Here is a 20,823-nt window from a genome sequence, read left to right as displayed (position 1 = left end):
TTCCCTGACCAAGGATTGAACCCGGGCCCTCTGCATTAAAAGTGCAGAGTCCTAACCTCTGGACCACCAGGGAATTTCCTGCTCTTGGATTTTCTAGTCTGTTCTGTTGGTTAATTTCTGCCCCCAGCCCTGCTATTATTGTACTGTCTTCATTTTCTAGTTCTCTTATGTTTTGAGACCCTACTGTGCAAACCACCTCACTTTATGCTTTTTCAGGAGTGTCACGTCGTTGGTTCTTAAGTGTCACCGCAAGAATGATAACTTCCTCCTCTTCTTGCTCAGTGTTTTCTCACTTAAGAGACACTTCAGGTTGTGGTCAACTGCATTTCCATGGTAGTAAAGCCCATGGCTCAATAAGGAACTGAGTACATTACAGGATTTTTAAATGGACTGGTATTGCTTATACTAAGCACTTAGTTGTGCTTGGAACGTTGCTGTTTGCCTCCACATCAAGTTCATTGAGAAATATCACAAACCCTTTTTCATTTTGTTCGTAATTACCCTGTGCATTCTGATTCAATTACAGCACTAATACCAGGTTCCTGAACAGCACAGAAGGATCCAATTTTCTAATCACTGACTGCTTAGATAAAAATTTCTCCTTCCTGGGTTTTCATGATTTTCACTCAACTGAACAAAATGGGAAAACACGATTCTGCTGATTTTGCTTGTATACAAACATGCATGGGACTTTCCAGGTGGCTCATAGGTAAAGAATCCACCTCTAATGCCGGAGATACAGGGGACACGGGTTCAGTCCCTGGGTTCGGAAGATCCCCTGGATCGGAAATGGCAACCCACTCCAGAATTCCATGGTCAGAGGAGCCTGCTAAGTTACGATCCACGGACTGCAAACAGTCAGACACGACCGAGCGACTAACATGCATACAGAATGTCTGGTTGGAGATCAATGTGCTATGGAAAAGAATTTCAAAGAATGTGGAGTCCCAGGGGCTAGAAGGTCACAATTTTATAGCGTGGTTAGAAGACATTTTCTGATAAGGTGACATTTGAGCAGAAAGCTGAGGGAAGTGAAGGAGCAAGTTGTAACGATCTGTTAGACAAATTGAGGGAAAAATAAGAACAAAGATCCTGAGTTCTGAGCATGAATGGCATTGTGACAGTAACCGAGGATGCAAACAGAGAGACAAATGGGGGAAAGAAGGAATACTGTAAAGAACATCGTAGGTCACTGTCATAACTCTGGCTTTTGCGCTGAAGGTAATAAGACATATCGGAGGACTTCGAGCACAGGGGTGATAAGGTCTGATGTATTTTTATTTTATTTATTTGGATGGGGCTGTCTGACATATTTTTATTTTTATTTTATTTTATTTTTTTTTGTCTGACATATTTTTAATGCTTTTTATTGTGGTGAAAGTCACACAATATAAAGCATGCTATTCCAACCATATTTCACTGTACAGTTCAGAGGCATCAAGTACATTCACATTGTTGGACACCTCTCACCATCGTCCATCTGAATTGTTCACTTTCCTAAACAGAAACTGTGTCCCCATCAAACACCAAGTCACCATTCCCCCTCCTCACACCTCACCTCCAGGCGCTGGCATCTACCTGTGTTACCTTCTGACTCTATAAATTTGACTATTCTAGGTACCTTGCATAAGTAGAATCAAACAGGATTTGAGATCTGATCATGGTGGCTCAGCGGTAAAGAATCTGCTTGCCCATTCAGGAGACTTGGTTTCAATTTCTGGGTCAGGAAGATCCTCTGGGGAAGAAAATGGCAACCCACTCCAGTATTCTTCCCTGGGAAATCCCATGGAGAGAGGAGCCTGGTGGGCCACAGTCCAGGGATTGCATAAGAGTTGGACACGACTTACTGATTAAACAACAATATTTTTAAAGAGAAGTTCTTCGACTTCTAGGTTGAAAATAAACTGTAAGGGGCCAAGTGTAGAAACCAACAGACCAGCCAGGAGGCTGAGTCAGTAATCCAGGCCAGAGGGCTTGATCTATGCTGGTAATGGTGGAGCTGAAGGGGGTGGTCAGATTTTAGATAGATTTTGAAGATGAGGCTGAAAGATTTGCTAATGATTTGGACATGTGGCAAGTGAAAAAGAGAAATGTCAAACTGGTTTCCCAAACGTGTGGCTCCCCAGGATGTGCAAGATGTACCTGCATATTTTTGGCCACCCAACCTCTCTCTCGCTTCCTACGTTTGGAGAATTTCCCATCATGTAAACCTAAGTGACAGACAGCACGTCTCCAACAGAAGGTGTGACTCCAGTGGCAAACAACCTGTTCCAGTCTCCTAGGCCCCTGAGATGCACCCAGGTGACCAGTCAGACGTTAATGGGGCTCTCAGCATGTGGGCCACGGTGTGGGGTGGAGTGCACTGTGCAAGGGCGGGGCTTTTCTCATAAAACCAATTCATGACTCTAACTGTGTTCTGACCAAGTCGTTTTCAAGTAAGCTTTGCCAGCCTCCCAGAAAATTCAGTTTCCTAGTCAAAAACACTGTTTCTGCTTTTATTTATTCTATGTTTTTATTTTTCAGCCACACTGGGCAGCATGTGGGGTCTTAATTTCCCCACCAGGAATTGAACTTGCATCCCCCATATTGGAAGCACTGAATTTTAGCCACTGGACCACCAGGGAAGTCCCCGTTTCTAATTTTAAAATAGCCAGAAATAGTTTCTTTTCCTTGTAAATAAAAACTTTAATTGGGGGACTTTCCTGGTGGTCCAGTGGTTAAGACTCCACACTCCCAATGTAGGGGACCTGGGTTCAATGTTCAATCCCTGGGTGGAAACTAAGATTCTGCATGTCCCATGGTGTGGTTAAAATTTTAAATAAATAATATATATATATATATTAAGAAACCTCGATTGATACATTAGGGATTAATATTCTTACTATGAATGTTACATTAATAACTGCCTTTCACTGAGTGATTGAGGAAGTTATGCTAATTAATTCTGCTAGATAAGACTCTTTGTGACTTCACGGACTGTAGCCCGCAAGGCTCCTTTGTCCACGGAATTCTCCAGGCAAGAACACTGGAGTGGGTTGCCATTTCCTTCTCCAGGGGATCTTCCCGATCCAAGGATTGGACCCGGGTCTCCTGCATTGCAGGTGGACTCTTTACCATTTGAGCAACCAGGAATACTCCTATGTTAGAACTGAGGAAACTGAAACATAAAGAATAAACCACTTGCCAAAGGTCATATGGCTAGTAATTGACAGAGCTAGGACTAAAAGTCAAATTTGTCTGTCTCTCAAGTTTGAACATTTATACGTTCATTTGGGGCTCATGTAATATTGTGAACTATCGTTTTTCCACTAATTGAGTTCTCTGTATAACCTCTATGCATATTCACAAGTACTAAATTTCCTTGAAATCATCTAAAACTATAGAACATAGTGCTGAAATATTAAAATGTGTCATTCTGTTGAAAATGTATTATAGTCTGCCAAAGACCGTAAATCTAATTCAAAATAGATACTAATGTTTGTTAGTCTTGTTTGAATTCTGGGCAAATTTTTCTGAAAGTTTTAATTTTAATACATTGTGCTTTGATCAGTAAGAATCTAGAGGTAAAGTTCTATACTGATAAATACACCGAACTCTTCTTTAGACGGCACCTATTATCACTGAGACATTATAGTACCAGGTTCGATGTTAAGAATGAAGACAAATTCAAAAGGACATGCTTTTTTGGTGTTCCTTTAAATAAATTAACTAAAACGTGGATAGTTACCTAAAATACAAGGCGGTAGTTTTGAATATTGAAACTCACTGCTTAAAAAAAAATGTTGCTTACTAATAAGAGGAGTGACTAAAAGAAACGAAACTGGATTGTCAGAAAAGAAACTTTCAGTTTGTGAGCCTCTGAGAAGCACTCAGAGGAGCAGGTTATTATGAGCATTTTGTTTTAATGGGGCAGCATTAAGGGATGTGAAAACTGAGCCAAGAGTAAGAACACTGGCTCTTAAGGGCCCACTCTACCCCCTTGCTAAACTATGCAACTCAAGATGATTCCACCAATACTGAGCACAGAATCATTGAGACAGATGAGTAAAACAGACACATAAACATAGATAACCGTGATGCCTTATTAGAAGTGATCATTCATTTATTCACTAATCCATGCCGCATTTGTTGCCCATCACATACTTATTGTGTGTCAGGTACTAGGGCTTCAAAAATGAATGAGAAAAAGCCCCCACCCCCCAACCGCCCCCACCTCCATCCTCCCAAGGAGCCAGTGGCCCAGGAAATAAGTGTCCTGTGGCGAGGGACGCTGACATTGCATTCCTCCCTTCCATAGACTCCCGTGGTCCTTCCCAGCTCTTCCTTTCACTACCAACCACCCTCCACATCCTTAGTTTAACTCAGTGGATTCAGTTTAAATCTTATCTCCCAAGGAAGACTTTCCAGCCTGGGGTTGGGGGGTGTTGTTGCTCTCTTCCCCACACCTCCTGGACCCAAATGATCTTTAGACACTTCAAGCGCTGAAAATATGGTTGTTTCCTGCTCTGTGGATAAAAATACATACACCTTAAAGCAATAAAATGAGGAAAACTACATATAATTAATCTGCTCTTCCAGATATCTAAATCGTGGAAAGTCTAATGCAATTTATCATTAAATTGGATGTGTCCGAGTACAGATCAGCATTTGCAAACACATTCACGGGGCTCAATGATTTTCTGAGATCCATCATGGTTCCCAGATGATACTAAAATACTGTTTATTCTTTTTTATTTTATTTTTTTATTTTTTAAAAATACTGTTTATTCTTAAATTAAGAAATGAGTCAGATGCCTAATGGCCTGGACTCACCTGAAATTCTGTCCTCTATCAGGAATACAATAGGAGTAAGGAGCTAGCTTATTCTTAAATTAAGAAATGAGTCAGATGCCTAATGGCCTGGACTCACCTGAAATTCTGTCCTCTATCAGGAATACAATGGGAGTAAGGAGCTATTGAAGGTTTTTAACCTCAGATGGGGCGTGCTTCCATTTGCACTTCAGAAAGTTCTCTCTAGCTATAGTATCTGGGGGTTTCCAGCCTCCTCCAACTGCATGGGGCATGGGTTTGATCCCTGGTCGGGAAACTAAGATCCTTGTATGCCTCATTGAGTGGCTAAACAACAAGAGAAGCAAACAAACAAACAAACAAAAGAACCCAAAAATGGGCAGAAAAAGCTTTCCCTAACAATGAGTAGTTCCCTGAACATATCTGCATTATTTCAAATGTAGTCCCCAAACAAAGCCCACGGAGAAAAGCACAAGTTTCCCTATGGACAGTTTCTATTTTCTATCTAGGTTTCACTTTCCTGAAAGAGATCTAAGCTTTTTCCTGAAAGCTGAATGCTACTCACCCTCCCCCCTACAGGGCACTTGGCTTGTTAGAGAGTTAGAACATAGCATCCCCACTAGGGGCTTCCCAGGAAGCCTGCCTACAATGCAGGAGACACAGGCAGATGTGGGTTCGATCCACAGGTTGGGAAGATCCCCTGAAGGAGGGCATGGCAACCCACTCCAGTATTCTTGCCTGGAGAATCCTGCGGACAGAGGAGCCTGGTGGGTTATATAGTCCATGGAGTTGCAAAGAGTGGGACACAACTGAAGCAACTTAGCGTGCACGCACATCCCCACTAGAGATACTTAAATGTTATAGCAAGTAGCTCATTTTCTTTTATGTAACCATATAAATTATGAAAAACAAGGACGGCTTGTACTTTTCACATGCCTCAAGTCTATTTTTTTTTCAAGTTGTAAACACTATCATCGATAGCTTAATTCAAATTGACCTTTGTCCAGCCCAGCCAGTTGTTCTTTACAGACCTTCCTCCAGCTTGAGATGAACATTACTTCTGTAATTGACCCACTGCTGCCCCATGGGACTCAACTCCTAATGCTTCTGAAATGTGATCCAGAGAAGAAATATTCTCCAAAGCAATCAGTAAGTTTGCAGAAACGAAACTGCTTGAATCACACTGGATTCATTGCACAAAGAGATCCAAGCACTCCCATTCCCAATCACGCACAAAGTGTGAATTTTTTCAGGAAAGTTTAGTGGGAACAAATTACACAAAAAATACACAAAAGATGCTCTCAGTTTTCATGTTTTTGTTCTTCAGTTTTAGAGTAGATGTTTCCTGCTTCCTCAGCTGTTGGGTGTGTCCCTCCTGTTCCTGTGTTCTAAAGCTTAAAAAAAAAAAGGCTTCTCAAAAAAGAAGAAAGAAGTCGAGTAGAATCACAAGTATACACACACATGCGTGCATGCACACACATTCACATGCATATGTACTCACAGAGTCCCCTGAACGTTTATGACTTTCAGATTCACAGTCTATCAACCCTTTCCATTTTCCAGAACGTGTTTGCCTTTCTTTGCAAAGCTAAGCCTTTCCAACCCCTGTTGCCTTTGCAGAACAAAGGGAAGTTTATACCAAGTAATGTGTTGTCTTCCACTTTGCTAGCCTTAGAGAGAAACTACTCCCAACTAAAAGCCAAATTCCTCAAGGTATTCCAGCACAGAGCCAACTACAACAGGTAGGGGGAAATACAGTACATGCTTAACATAATGCTCTTCTTGCCCTGTGAGCCTAAGTCTTCTCACGGAGTAGGATCCCCATGGAAGTGCAGGAAAGAGTTTTGGGTTTTCTAGGTGAGGTTCATCTCAGGTATTCCAATAACTGTGGAGTGACCTCCTTCCTTCACATAAGCTAAACTCCCCACTTTCCTCTGCTCAGGTGAATTTTTCCTCGAGTTATCTTCTGGAACCACAACCCTGCCGAGGCCTTTCCATGGTCTTCTAGTTGGCCAAATTACCTTCTCCAACCTTCGACCTCTAACCCACTTAGGACCTGATTAAGTGCAAAGCCACTCTGCTATTAGTCAGACTGTGTTAGACAATGTTTTGAACAGGACACAGTCAACATGGCAGTGTCTTGCTGACTTTGACAGTGTCTCTAACCAAACACACTTAAGGCTATACTGGGGTTGGAAAAATGACTAACAAGCTATCCTTTCTCAGAATTGACCGGCACAAGTGCGCACACCCTGCTCTGTCTTACTGAGACATCCCATGAGTAGTTCTTTTGCACACCAGGGAGTTCAATAAAGTCAGCCTTTTCCTAGAGGTGTGGCTTGTTGATCTTTTCTTTGGTTGGTGGGCTTTACCTGGCTTTGGCTGGCTCTGGTAACTTCTTCAACTGAGCGCTGTCCCATAGAACTGGGGTCACCTGACTCTCTCTCTTCCTAGAAGCCAAATTTTCCTATTCACTCAATACATGTCCTTGCTAAACTGCTCAGTCATGTCTGACTCTTTCTGACCCTATGAACTCTAGCCCACTAGGCTCCTCTGTCCATGGGATTCTCTAGGCAAGAATACTGGAGTGGGTTGCCATTTCCTACTCCAGAGTATCTTCCCAACCCAGGGATTGGACCCTTGTCTCTTATGTCTCCTGCATTAGCAGACAAGTTCTTTACTACTAATGCCACTTGGGAAACCCATTTACTTGATGGAACTTCTCAAGTTCCCTTTCTCTGCACTAATCTTTAGCTGCAGCATGTGGAATGTAGTTTCCTGACCAGGGTTTGAACCCAGGCCTCTTGCATTGGGAGTGCTGAGTCTTAGCCACTGGACCACCAGGGAAGTTCCTCCCCTAGAGATTGAGAGCACCCACAAAGGGGGATTTGGGGTTTGCTGCCTTCAGTATCCACTCCTTGCTCACTACCTTCCATCTGAGGTTTTCTGTTCGATGTGTTAAAGCCACTTCAGCCTCACTCCTTTCTCCACTGGCCCGATTCAATTCCAAGGCTTTCCTTGCTCGTCTCAGAATGGATAGTTTCAAATGATCAGCTATTTCACCTCTCCAAATCACTCTTCCAAGAAGTGAGTCATGAGGGTGTAAGTAGACCAACACATCTGGGATTCCCTTTCAGGATCCAAATACCCTGAACATTGACTCTTCCTCCCCCAAGGTGCCTGGAAAACCAACTCTCTCAAAGAGACCTAACCTCCTCTCCCCTACTCCAAAGTGGTTTCATACCTGGGGATCGAACCCGGGTTCCCTGCGTTGGGAGTGTGGAGTCTTAGTCACCAGACCATCAGGGAAGTCCTTCCCCTACACATTGAGAGTTTTACATCCATTCCGTTTCTCTCCCCTCATGCCGGTGGAGTTTTGCCTTCTCTACTCTCACGAGCAAAGGACCTTCCCTTAAGAGCCTGGACAACTACCTTATTCTCTGATTTGTAAAGAACTGACGCTCTTTCTACTTCTGATGTTGAAAGATAAGCAGGGAGTAATTTTTCCCTCTAATGACATTGCTCTGTCTTCTTGTAGACCTAATACTGAAAGACTTTCCTAAGACAGACCCATTTCTGCCAGTAGAAGACTAGCTTCTTGAGCACAGATATCTTTCTCCTTTCTTAGGAGTTGGAAAGCCTGCCAGTGGAGAGCAGTTCATTACCCCACCCTCCACTACAGTGGCACCGTCACCTCCCTTTTGTGGGCAAACCACTGGGGACCTTCCCTCTTTGTATCTCAACCCACACTCGTCTGGTGGGTAGAATCTCTTCAGAGCTGATAATCGTCCTCCCAGTTGGAGGTTGGAAGGTCTGCAAGGGATAAAATATCCCTCTATCATCACCCACTTTTTAAAAAAATGTGGAATTCTTTTTAAAAAAATATTTATTTTTACTTATTTATGTTGGCTGTGCCAGGTCTTAGCTGCAGCATGAGAACTCTATGCTGAGGCATGTGGGATCTAGTTCCTTGACTGGGAATCAAACCCGGGCCCCCTGCATTGGAAGCGAGGAGTCTTAGCCACTGGACCTCCAGCGCTATGATCACCCTCTTACAGATGATTGGTGGAGAGTGTCTCCCACTAGTTCAGTTGCTTGACATTAGCCACTTACCATTCCCAACTTGACCTCATGAACCTTGCCCCGCCACACCACACCCTTGCTAAGTACACATGCCCTTGGCAACTTCACTGGCCTATAATCCCCTTAAGTTTCAGTTCCTTTTTTGAGAGTCTTGTTACATTCGTACAATCACTCAGCTTCTCAGAGAATAAACTGACTTCCCGACTACCTTATTAAATTGCTTCACAAGCTCCTGTACCCTTTTTATTGCTTTCATGTTGTTCCCTTGGGACACCTCTCTGTCTCCTACTAAATGGTTTAAACCCCAAGTGACACCATACAGAGACAAATCTAATGAATGTCCATGGAAGGCAGGTGGTATGATAGTTTAGAGCTGAGGTTCGGCCATCATACTGCCTCAATTCTGTTTCACCATTTACTGATGAATTTTACCACTAACTATTGAGAACTCAGCAAAAATCACTTCACCTTCCTTTTTCTCAGCCTGCGAGAGATCAAGTACATAAAAGATAAGTGAATTATGGAGACCTTAGTAATACGATTGTCAATTATGTAATATAGAATTATATATAACATAATTGATAAGGTAGATCTAATTGATGATATATTAATAGCACATAATACATCTGAAAAAAGAAAATGCCCTTTCCTTTCGATTGTTTGTGAACATTCACAAGAACTACGAGGCCAGAAAGAAAAACCTCAGTAAAGGGCAAACACTGAATAGTAGAGATAGTATTCTCTGATCACGGTGCAATAAAACTAGAAGTGAATAAAAGTGAGGGGGGCAAAGCTCCTTTTATGTGGAAATGTCAAACTATGTTAAACAATTCTTTGAGCAAAGAGAAACCATCAACTGAAACTGTAGATGATGAAGGCACAGGATCATGAGAACCTGGGCAGGGGGGGGCTTGCTGCAACCACCCCGGCTTGTGGGCTCCCGCACTCAGCCTCCGAGTGTCACAAGGCAGGGAGACATGGATGTGCTTGTAGTCGACTGTGGCTTTGACATGTGCAAAACTGGCTTTGCTGAAGATAATAACCCTAGCTGTGTTCACATCCATCGTGTGGTGCCCCAACACCAAGACTGGTGGGTACGGGGCAGAAGGACAGCTACGTGGAGGGCAAGATCCAAGGAAGGCTCAGTGTCCAGACCTCGGAGTGCCCCATGGAGCAGGGCATCATCACCCATCCTGATGACGTGGGGAAGATCTGGCAGTACCATACCTCCTACAAGGAGAATGTGTCCCTTAGAAATGGGAGCTTAAGCCTTGCAGTTCAGGGCTTGAGATGAGCGCAGTCCCCAGTTGGTGACTGGGAGGGATGGCCACTGGAGAAACACTGGCTTCTACCCCTTGATTCCTACTCCCGCGAAACCTTCCTACTGGCTCCACACAGAACTCTCTGACTTAATAAAGATGTTGCATCTTTTCTTTTTTTTTTTTTGGCCAGGTCAAATGGCTTGCAGGATCTTAGTTCCCCAACTAGGGATCGTATCTCAGTCACCACAGTAAAATAAATTTCAGAGTCCTAACCACTGGACCACTGGAGAATTCCCATAAATATGTGGTATGTTAAAGGTTGCGCACTTATCGCTTCAGACTGCTTCCTCCAAACTGGCATTTCAGTTGCATGTTTAGAAGAATAGTCCCTTGGAGGGACTTCCCTCGTGGTCCACTGGCTAAGACTCCCTTACTCCCAATGCAAGGGGCCCAGGTTTGATCCCTGGTCAGGGAACTAGATCCCACAAGTCACAAGTAAAGAGTTCACATGCTGCAGCTGAAAGCCGGGTGCAGCCAAAAAAGAAAGAAAGGAAGAAAAAAAAAAAAGAAAGAAAGGAAGGAAAAGAATAGTCCCCTGGATAATCCAGTCCAAAATAGACCAGTGTATTCTGTGGTCACGAGCTCAATCCTCCATTTTTTTCATTGATTAGATGTTATGTGTGTGGAACTCCGCATGGGTGAGTCAAGCATTCCTAAAGCCCCAGACAGGGCTGCAAGTTGAGGCTACGTGGGCAGGAAAGGCAAACTCTCCCTCAGAATAGGTTTCTATTTTGGTCAAGATGAATTGCTGCCCTTCCAGGACAGACAGGGCCTCGTGTGGTCAATTTGCCACCTAGTGGCCAGTTGGCCTCCTCTAGCCATAGTGCTAGAAAAGAAAGACCTGGTGAGCTACAGTCCATGGGGTCAGAAGGAGTCGGCCATGACTGAGCGACTGAACAATAACGAGCCACAGTGCTGTGCCGGGGGCATAGTGTCGGTCTCTGTGGCTGACAAGACGGACATTCAGAAGGAGCGGTAGCCAGATTAGTCTTGGTAAGTGGGAGTCTTTGCTTCTGGACCTACATGGAACTTCAGTCTTCTCTTTTGCCCCTAGGATCACCATCTCTATTAACCAGCTCCAAGGCATCTTCAAATTAAGCCGCCTTGACTGCTTTCCTGACTTTCTCTGCACTGTGGGCAGCCTCCTGCCTTTGTTACTTGGAGCTCCATTATCCCCATGGATGTTCATGAGCTCATTGTCTGCCCCCTCACTGTCATGCCAGCCTGCAGAGGGGCCAGCACTGAACTCCCCAGGGATGCAGCTACCCCTGCCACCAGGGCGGTCCCTGTGGACTCAACGGATGGGGTGTCCTTGGGGTCCTCCTGTGGAACACAGGGGGCCCATCTGGCTTCAAATTATGTATTCCAGCGAGCTCACTTTCCTCGACTTTCCTGTTGTTCAGTTGGTAAGTCGTGTCTGGCTCTTAATGACCTCACGGACTTCCGGATCCTCTGTCTGTGGAATTCTCCAGGCAAGAATACTGGAGTGGGTTGCCATTTTCTTCTCCAGGGGATCTTCCCAATCCAGGGATTGACCCCATGTCTCCTGCATTGGCAGGTTGGTTCTTCACCACTGAGACACAAGGGAAGACTTTTCTATTTCTTTCTATACTCTCTGTCAGAGCAACCTAGGCACTCCCCCTTTGCTGAGAAAAAGCCATTGTCTTATTCAGCCTCCTAAGAGTGGTGAGTTCATCCCATCCCCTGGGGTCCTTTCCAGGGGGTTAAATCCACATTCTTAAAAAGTCGCCTTAGGCCAATGAATTCTTGAATATTCGACCTGTGTTCTGGCTCCCATATTCAAGCACGTGTGTGGTGTTGGATTGGAACTGGAGCTCTCGGTGTGAACTCATGGTTTTTAATATATTGATACAGATATAGATATATGTATATGTATAGATATATAGATAGATGTCTTTATGTATATAAATACTTACATTTTCTACTTCTGTACTTGGAGATGAGCCAGATGTATTGGTACCTTAGGTACAATCAACACACACACAGTGTTAGTTTTGGTTTCCAAATGTTGTTGTCCACTAACACACACTTGGCATCCTCGGAGAATGGCTGATTGCAGGGTAGGCAAGGAAAGTATAGAACAGACCTGGAACATTTTCTTGTGCCAGAAAGCAAGGAAATGCTCAAAGTGTGTTGGAGAAATTTCAAAAAAGGACAAGGAACCAGCCTGCAGGGGCTCCCACTGGTCAAGTCTGAGAGTTCTATATAGGTCCAGAAGCAAAGACTCCCACCTACCAAGACTGATCTGGCTACCACTCCCTCTGAATGTCCATTTTGTTTATTTTAAACATCAAAATAAATGATAATAGTATTACAACTCACTGATTAAGAATCCATGGATTCATACTGATTTAAATGAATAAAGAGAGGAGAAGGGAAAGTTCTTTCTTACAGTAGGATGTCAACTAATTAATGTAGAAGTAAGTAATAGAATTAGAAATGTAAACATTACTTTTTGGCATTTTTAAATTTCTAGAACTAGAACTTTTTAAAATTGCTTAATTACAGCACGGTGTCTATAGTTTACAAAACTATATCGTACATTTAAAAGCTTCTAAAAAAGCAGGTATTAAAAGTTCTCATCACACAAAAAAATTGTAACTACTTTCGGTGATAGATGTTTAACTAACTCATTGTGATGTACATTGTATGTATATTTTGCAATACATACAAATGTCGAATCATTATGTTGCACACTTTAAACTATGTGCCAACTATATCTCAATTAAAACATCAATCTTTGGCAACACAGTAATGATTCATTCAGGGCACACTGATGTTGAATCTATTAAGTGAAGGCTTGATGACAAACATTATATTTATATAGCTCAATTCCAGGAGATAGTGAAGGACAGGGAAGTCTGGTGTGCTGCAGTCCATGGGGTTGCGAAGAGTCAGACATGGCTGAGCGACCACAGAAAGTACCCTCCCCCTTTTTTTGTCTTTTTGCTGCACTACATGACATGTGGGATCTCAGTTCCCAGACTAGGGATCGAACTAACATTCCTTGCATTGAAAGTACAGAGTCTTAACAACTAGACCACCAGGGAAGTTCCTCCTCCCCAATTCTTAATTACAGGAAAAGAGTAATCTTGCAGATACCATCCAAACCAAGTGACTAAAGTTAACATTCAGTTCAGTTCAGTTCAGTTGCTCAGTCATGTCCAACTCTGTGACTCCATGGACTGCAGCATGCCAGGCTTCCCTGTCCATCACCAACTCCCGGAACTTGCTCAAATTCACATCAATCGAGTTGGTGATGCCATCCAACTCAGGCCATCTCATCCTCTGTCGTCCCTTTCTCCTTCTGCCTTCAATCTTTCCCAGCATCAGGGTCTTTTCCAACGAGTCAGTTCTTCGCGTCAGGTGGCCACAGTATTGGAGTTTCAGCTTCAGCATCAGTCCTTCCAATGAATATTCAGGACTGGTTTCCTTTAGGATGGATTGGTTGGATCTCCTTGCAGTCCAAGGGACTCTCAAGCATCTTCTCCAACACCACAGTTCAAAAGCATCAATTTTTCGGCATTCAGCTTTCTTTATGGTCCAGCTTTCACATCCATACGTGACTACTGGAAAAACCGTAGCTTTGACTAGACGGACCTTTGTTGAGAAAGTAATGTCTCTGCTTTTTATTTATTTATTTATTTTTTTATGTCTCTGCTTTTTAATATGCTGTCTAGGTTGGTCATAGCTTTTCTTCAAAGGAGCAAGTGTCTTTTAATTTTATGGCTACAGACACCATCTGCAGTGATTTTTGGAGTCTCCAAAAATAAAATCTGTCACTGTTTCCATTGTTTCCCCATCTATTTGCCATGAAGTGATGGGACCAGATGCCATGATCTTAATTTTCTGAATGTTGAGCTTTAAGCCAACTTTTTTACTCTCCTCTTTCACTTTCCTCAAGAGGCTCTTTAGTTCCTCTTTACTTTCTGCCATAAGGGCAGTGTCATCTGCATATCTGAGGTTATTAATATTTCTCCCAGCAATCTTGATTCCAGCTTGTGCTTCATCCAGCCCAGCGTTTCTCATGATGTACTCTGCATATAAGTTAAATAAGCAGGGTGACAATATATAGCCTTGACGTCCTCCTTTTCCTGTTTGGAACCAGTCTGTTGTTCCATGTCCAGGTCTAACTGTTGCTTCCTGACCTGCATACAGGTTTCTCAAGAGGCAGGTCAGGCGGTCTGGTATTCCCATCTCTTTCAGAATTTTCCACAGTTTATTGTGATCCACACGGTCAAAGGCTTTGGCGTAGTCAATAAAGCAGAAATAAATGTTTTTCTGGAACTCTCTTGCTTTTTCGATAATCCAGAAAATGTTGCCAATTTGATCTCTGGTCCCTCTGACTTTTCTAAAACCAGCTTGACCATCTGGAAGTTCTTGGTTCACGTATTGCTGAAGCCTGGCTTGGAGAATTTTGAGAATTACTTTACTAGTGTGTGAGATGAGTGCAATTGTGCAGTAGTTTGAGCATTCTTTGGGATTGCCTTTCTTAGGGATTGGAATGAAAACTGACCTTTTCCAGTCCTGTGGCCACTGCTGAGTTTTCCAAATGTGCTGGCATATTGAGTGCAGCACTTTCACAGCATCATCTTTTAAGATTTGAAATGGCTCAACTGGAATTCCATCACCTCCACTAGCTTTGTTTGTAGTGATGCTTCCTAAGGCCCACTTGACTTTGCATTCCAAGATGTCTGGCTCTAGGTGAGTGATCACACCATCCACGGTTATCTGGGTCATGAAGATCTTTTTTGTATAGTTTTTCTGTGTATTCTTGCCACCTCTTCTTAATATCTTCTGCTTCTGTTAGGTCCATACCATTTTTGTCCTTTATTGAGTCCCTCTTTGCATGAAATGTTCCCTTGGTATCTCTAATTTTCTTGAAGATCTCTAGTCTTTCCCATTCTATTGTTTTCCTCTATTTCTTTGCATTAATCACTGAAGAAGGCTTCATCTCTCCTTGCTATTCTTTGGAATTCAGCATTCAAATGGGTAAATCTTTCCTTTTCTCCTTTGCCTTTCACTTCTTTTCTTTCCTCAGCTATTTGCAAGGTCTCCTCAGACAACCTTTTCGCCTTTTTGCGTTTCTTTTTCTTGGGGATGGTCTTGATCACTGCCTCCTGTACAATGTCATGAACCTCTGCCCATAGTTCTTCAGTCATTAATCAGTTAACATTAATGGAACCATAAACATCATGTACCTTTTGAAGCAGTGTAATGAGAAGAATATGATCAGTTCTGTCATATCCTTCAAGGTCTATATACCCTATATAATCACAGGAACATGTTAAGAAAAAATTGAACAACAGTCTAAATCACTGGAGTCTTCAAAAATGTCAAGGTCATGAAAATCAAAGACAGAATGAGGAACTCTTTCAGTGTAAAAGAGATTCAATAGATCAGGCAACTATTAATAAATGAAATATGTGATTCTGAATTGCATCTTAGAACAGGAGAAAAAGTCCTAAATAAAGGACATTATTGGGACAACTGGAAAAATTTGAGTAAGTTCTGTAGATCAGGTAATAACATATCAATATTAATTTCCTGATTTTGAAATTGCCTTGTGGTTATATAAGAGCTTGTCATTGGTTTTAGGAAATATGCACTGAAATGTTAGAGGTAAAGGAGTATCATGTCTGCAACTTACAAGAGAGTCAAGATAGAGAGCTAGCTAAATAAATAAATAAGTAAATAGGGAGGGCAGGGGGAGAGAATGATAAATAAATGTAGTAAAATATTAGCTATGGTATTTATGTGAATGGGATTATTTGTATGTATGCATCTTACAGCTTTTAAAAAGTCAAATTATTTCAAAATTAAAAAAGAAAATAATTTTCTGCCAGTTAAATCGACTGTGTTCTGTTCCCCATGGGGGCCTGGTGTGCAACAGTGGCAGACAGCAGCCTTCTCGGTAGTGTATGCCACCTGTTACCTGTACAGGTTGTCCTGAGGGAACTTGGAGACAGCCCTTTCCAGTGGACAGTCACAACTGGCATGCTGGTCCCAGTCTAGGCTCCAGACAGGTATGTGTGTTGCCTTTGGAAAGACCCAGGGTGAAGTGGCCAGGGTCCATGCCAGCCAGGTCATAATGTCCATCCACACCAACCTGCAGAGCAAGAAGTGTGTGACTGAGGCCCTCCGCAGGGCCAAGTTCAAGTTCCCTGGCCGCCAGAAGATCCACATCTCCAAGAAGTGGGGATTTACTAAGGTTCATGTGGATGAATTTGAAAATGTGTCAGAAAAGCGGCTCATCCTGGACGGCTATGGGGTCAAATAATCACTAATTGTGGCCCCTGGACAAATGGTGGGCCTCTACTCATGAGACCCTTGGTACTATTCCTGCCTTACTCAAGCCCACTAATAAATCCTAGTTTCTCGTCCAAACAAAAAAAAAAGGAAGAAAGAAAGAAAAGAAAAAATACTCCTATAGAGGAAAGGCTTAAAATAGTAATATCAAAAGCAAGGTAAAATAACAAAGATCAAAACAATTGGGGAAAGACTGACTTTATCAAACACAGGATCAAATATAAGATATATAATAATAAATAGACAACCAATGTCACTGAGTGGAACTGGAAACTATGACCAACCAACTGTTCTGTGACAAAAAGTCGAAATTGGAGGAAGTTACACAAAGGCAGATTTTGGCCCAATATGAGATAGAACTTTATGGCAAACAGTGATGCTCAGTCATTAAATGCTTCAAAGGAATGAACCATTTGGAAGCAGTCCTATCATCACACTAACCAGACGAGGGCCAGGTAGCCATCTACAGAAATGTTATGGGAGGGGTTCCTCACTGACCTGTATATCTAAAGCCTTTTCTGACTCCAGGATTCTTGGAACTTGTAACTGGAACAATATCTATTGTACTGTAATCATGTTAGTTCTGGAGAGAAGTGTGTCCCTAGGAATTCAGAAGAAAGCATGTAGAGTGAGGTAAAAAGTGTTAAGTGAAAACTGAAAGTACAGGGATCATTTCTGTTTCCTGAGCACGTTCCAAATTGTGCTGAGGTAATCATTTTGGCTAAACTTAGTGCAATTTTATTGTCATTCCTAGAGTTTCTATTAAATAGTGTCACATTATGGATAATATTTAACTAGTGGTGACTTTCTCTTTTAAAAAAAGCAGTGCACCTCAAATTTTAATGTACATATGAACAACTTAGTGGCCTTTTAAAAATGCACACTTGAATTCAGATTTTGGCTTAGTAAGTCAAAAGTATAAAACTTCTAGAAAAAACATAGGTGTAAATCACAGTGGTATTGGCAAAGATTTCTTGGGCTTGGCAAAGATTCCTTAAATCTTACTACATGATATGCAGAAAGTAGTTTATATAAAGCAATAAATTTGGCCTCATCAAAATTTAAAACTTTTGTTCGGGTTTCCCTGGTGGCTCAGTGGTGAAGAATCTGCCTGCCAATGTAGGAGACACAGGTTTGATTTCTGGTCTGGGAATATCCCACAAGCTGCAGAGCCACTAAGCCTGTGTGCCACAGCTATTGAGCCCTCACGCAGCAACTACTGAAGTCTGTCTGCCCTAGAGCCCATGTTCTGCAACAAGAGAAGCCACCATAATAAGAAGCCTGTGTACCAGAACTGCAACTAGAGAGTAGACCCCATTTGCTGTAACTAGAGAAAAGCCCAAGTAGCAGTGAAGTATAGATCCCCCCAAAAAGTATAAATATGAGACTAGATTGGGAACTTAAAAAAAAAAGCCCATTAAAAAAATAGGGCTTCCCTGGTGACTCAGATAATAAAGAATCCGCCTGCAATGCAGGAAACCTGGGTTCAGTCCCTGGGTTGGGAAGATCCCCTGGAGGAAGGCAGTAATCTTACCTGGAGAATATCCATGGACAGAGGAGCCTGGCAGGCTACACATGGGATCGAAAAGAGTTGGACACAACTGAGTGACTAAGCACATTAAGAAAATGAGAAGGCAAATCACAGACTGGGAGAATACATATACATAATGTATATGGTTGATAAAAAACACATATGAAAAGATATTTAACACCTTTGCTCATTAGGGAACTGCAAATTAATATCATAATAGATAGAACCACATACCCTTAGGATGGCTAAATTAAAACCGTACAACTGTGAGTAAGGACGTAAGCAGCTCATACACTGCAGGTAGGAATCATGTTAGGAAACATTAAGTTTCACAAAAGTTAAATATGCACCTGCCACATATGAACTAGCCATTCTACTCCTATGTGTTTACCCAAGCGAAATGAAATGATATGCCCATACAAACATCTGTACATGAAAGCTCATAATGACTTTATTTATAAAATAGCCCCAAACTATAAACAATCCAAATGTCCATCAACAGGTAAATAAATAAACTCAATATATACATACAATGGAACACTACTCATCAATGAAAAGGTATGAACTATTGCAACATGGACCTCACAGCTTTATAAAAGAAACAAAAATGTACATACCATATGGTTCTATTTATAGAAAATGTAAACTGAAGTAACAGAAAGCAGATCAGTGCTTGCCTGAGGATGCATGTCAGGCAGGTGTCAGGTAGGGGCAAGAGGAAGGACTGAAAAGGGCCAGGAGGAAATTTTAGCAGTGATCAATACATTCATTAGCTTGTGAGGATGATTTTACAGGAGGATATATATATATGCCAGAACTTAAGAAAAGTTTAAACACGTAAGTCTGTGTCAGTACACTGCAAAAAGTGCAGATTCTGATTTAATAGGTTTGGGGTGGGGCCAACAGTCTGCATCTTTAACGAGCTCCCCAGTGATGTGGGTGCTGTTTCCATACTATGTTCTGAGTGGCACAGCCCTGAGTATGTATTTTGTTGTATATATATATATCATCCGAGTACACAGTAGATTCGTATGGCTGGTACCATACTGGTTAGTGAAGACAGAACATTTCCATCATTGAATAAAGTTCTATTAGATGTCAGAGTCAAGATTCTTGAATACATTGGTAACCATTAATCTTTCCATACCTGTTAATTATCTCCCAGTGATGACTTGTCTTTGATTGGACACTCCAGGCTGAATGCCCCTTCCCTGCCCTTCCTAAAAGACATTCCATTCTGTATATGTTTGTGTTTAATTGCTAAGTGGTGTCCAACTCTTTACAACCCCATGGACTATGGCGCACCAGGCTCCTCTGTTCATGGGATTTCACAGCCAGTGATACTGGAATGGGTTGCCATTTCTTCCTCCAGGGGACCTTCCCGACCGAGGAATTGAACTTGTGTCTCCTGCATTGCAGGTGGATTCTTTACCTGCTGAGCCTCATGCTGTATACTGCTTATGTTTCATTTTATCATGCTTTTCACTCTGATGTGCATTAGAGTTGGAATAAAAAGAATAGAATGTTCAACTGGAGGTGGATGCGAGTTCAAGGAGCGTGCCAATTTAGACCTGTCAAAGAAACTTCTTTTTCCAACGTGACTCCCTCCCCGTCCAGAACATTCATATTTCAGGGCTCCTGTGGTCAGGATTGAGTGCAGGTTTAAGAAGCTGAGGGGGGCTTCTGCCACTAAGAGGCATGGCCTGAGGTAAATCAGAACTTCTGTAGGAATAAATTTTCATCTCTAAAATGAGAGGGGTTGAACGAGATTATTTCCACTGATTCTCACATTCCACATCCTTCAGCTTTGAAAAGTTCAGAGTAAAGATAGCATGGATCCAGATATTTAGTTTCTCAGCTCTGGATACAGTGGGTGTGAGCATGTGTCTAGAGTGATTAGGAAAGGTTTTCAGTTGGTCGGTCAGTGCCAACCTGTGTAGTTTACCCCAGGGGCTGGCAAACTTTCTGTAAAGGGATGGATGGTACACATTTTTGGCTTTTCAGGCCATCTGATCTGTCACACACAATAAATTCTGCTCTTTTTTCTTTTTGGCTACTGTGTGGCATATAGGAGCCCAGTTTCCTGACCAGGGATTGAAACTGTGCCCCTTGCATTGGAAGCACAGAGTCCCAACTACTGGACCACCAGGGAAATCCTTAAACTTTTGTAGGGGGAAAACAGTCACAGATGACTTGTCAATGAATGGGTGTGATTAGATTTGCCCTAATTAGTTTGCTGATTCCTGTTTAATTATACTTTAAAATTCTTATACTCAAAATACTTATTTTTCTAACCATGTCAAGTTAGGCAGAGAAATCAGGGGAAAAACACACTGTATTGAGGCAATTTATTAACTCCAGGTACATAATACAACTGGTCTTTCAAATCTAAATGTAACAATCCAACAAGTTACCATAATTTCAGGTTCTACATATCTTAAGTTAATGAACTAGATTTAGAAAAGATATAAAAATATTTCACGGGCTTGGGAAGATGTGGTCATGAGACTTCATTGTAAGGAGGGACATAGGATATGCTAAAGATTTTTCAGACCTACAAGGGACTTTCAAAATTTACACTGTTAATAAAGTTCTCGCTTAATCAACACTTTAGCTTCATTCATCAAGAGCCTGAATTAGAGCAGCTCTCTTCTTGTACTTGTCTCCAATTTCTTTGATGTTTTCCAAGAGATCTTCAGATGCGTATTCTTTACATTCTCTATCATTTTTAGCAATCTGCTCCTCAAGGTGTTTCTAATGGAAACAATT

The 20,823-nt window shown here is 42.1% G+C and overlaps 1 protein-coding gene and 2 non-coding genes across 3 annotated transcripts in view; 1 reads left to right on the top strand and 2 right to left on the bottom strand.

Annotated features, from left to right (window-relative positions):
* Positions 1–73, bottom strand: TRNAK-UUU. Its single transcript has one exon. It is a non-coding gene; the product is annotated as a tRNA-Lys (tRNA).
* A 15,977-nt stretch (positions 74–16,050) lies between these two features.
* LOC122685087 lies at positions 16,051–16,185 on the top strand. Its single transcript, XR_006338259.1, has one exon. It is a non-coding gene; the product is annotated as a small nucleolar RNA SNORA70 (small nucleolar RNA).
* Positions 16,186–20,387: 4,202 nt separating this feature from the next.
* The window catches only part of NDC80 (NDC80 kinetochore complex component), a 35,404-nt gene continuing 34,968 nt past the window's right edge, over positions 20,388–20,823 (bottom strand). Inside the window, exon 17 of the mRNA XM_043889101.1 lies at positions 20,388–20,808. Within this exon, the coding sequence (XP_043745036.1) occupies positions 20,671–20,808 (138 nt within the window). The 3' untranslated portion in view covers positions 20,388–20,670. The remainder of the gene's footprint in view (positions 20,809–20,823) is intronic.

Source organism: Cervus elaphus, chromosome 27, assembly GCF_910594005.1.
Source record: "Cervus elaphus chromosome 27, mCerEla1.1, whole genome shotgun sequence".
Taxonomy (NCBI): Eukaryota; Metazoa; Chordata; class Mammalia; order Artiodactyla; family Cervidae; genus Cervus; species Cervus elaphus.
The sequence above is the reverse complement of the archived record's forward strand: the minus strand, read 5'-3'. Positions and strand labels throughout refer to the sequence as shown.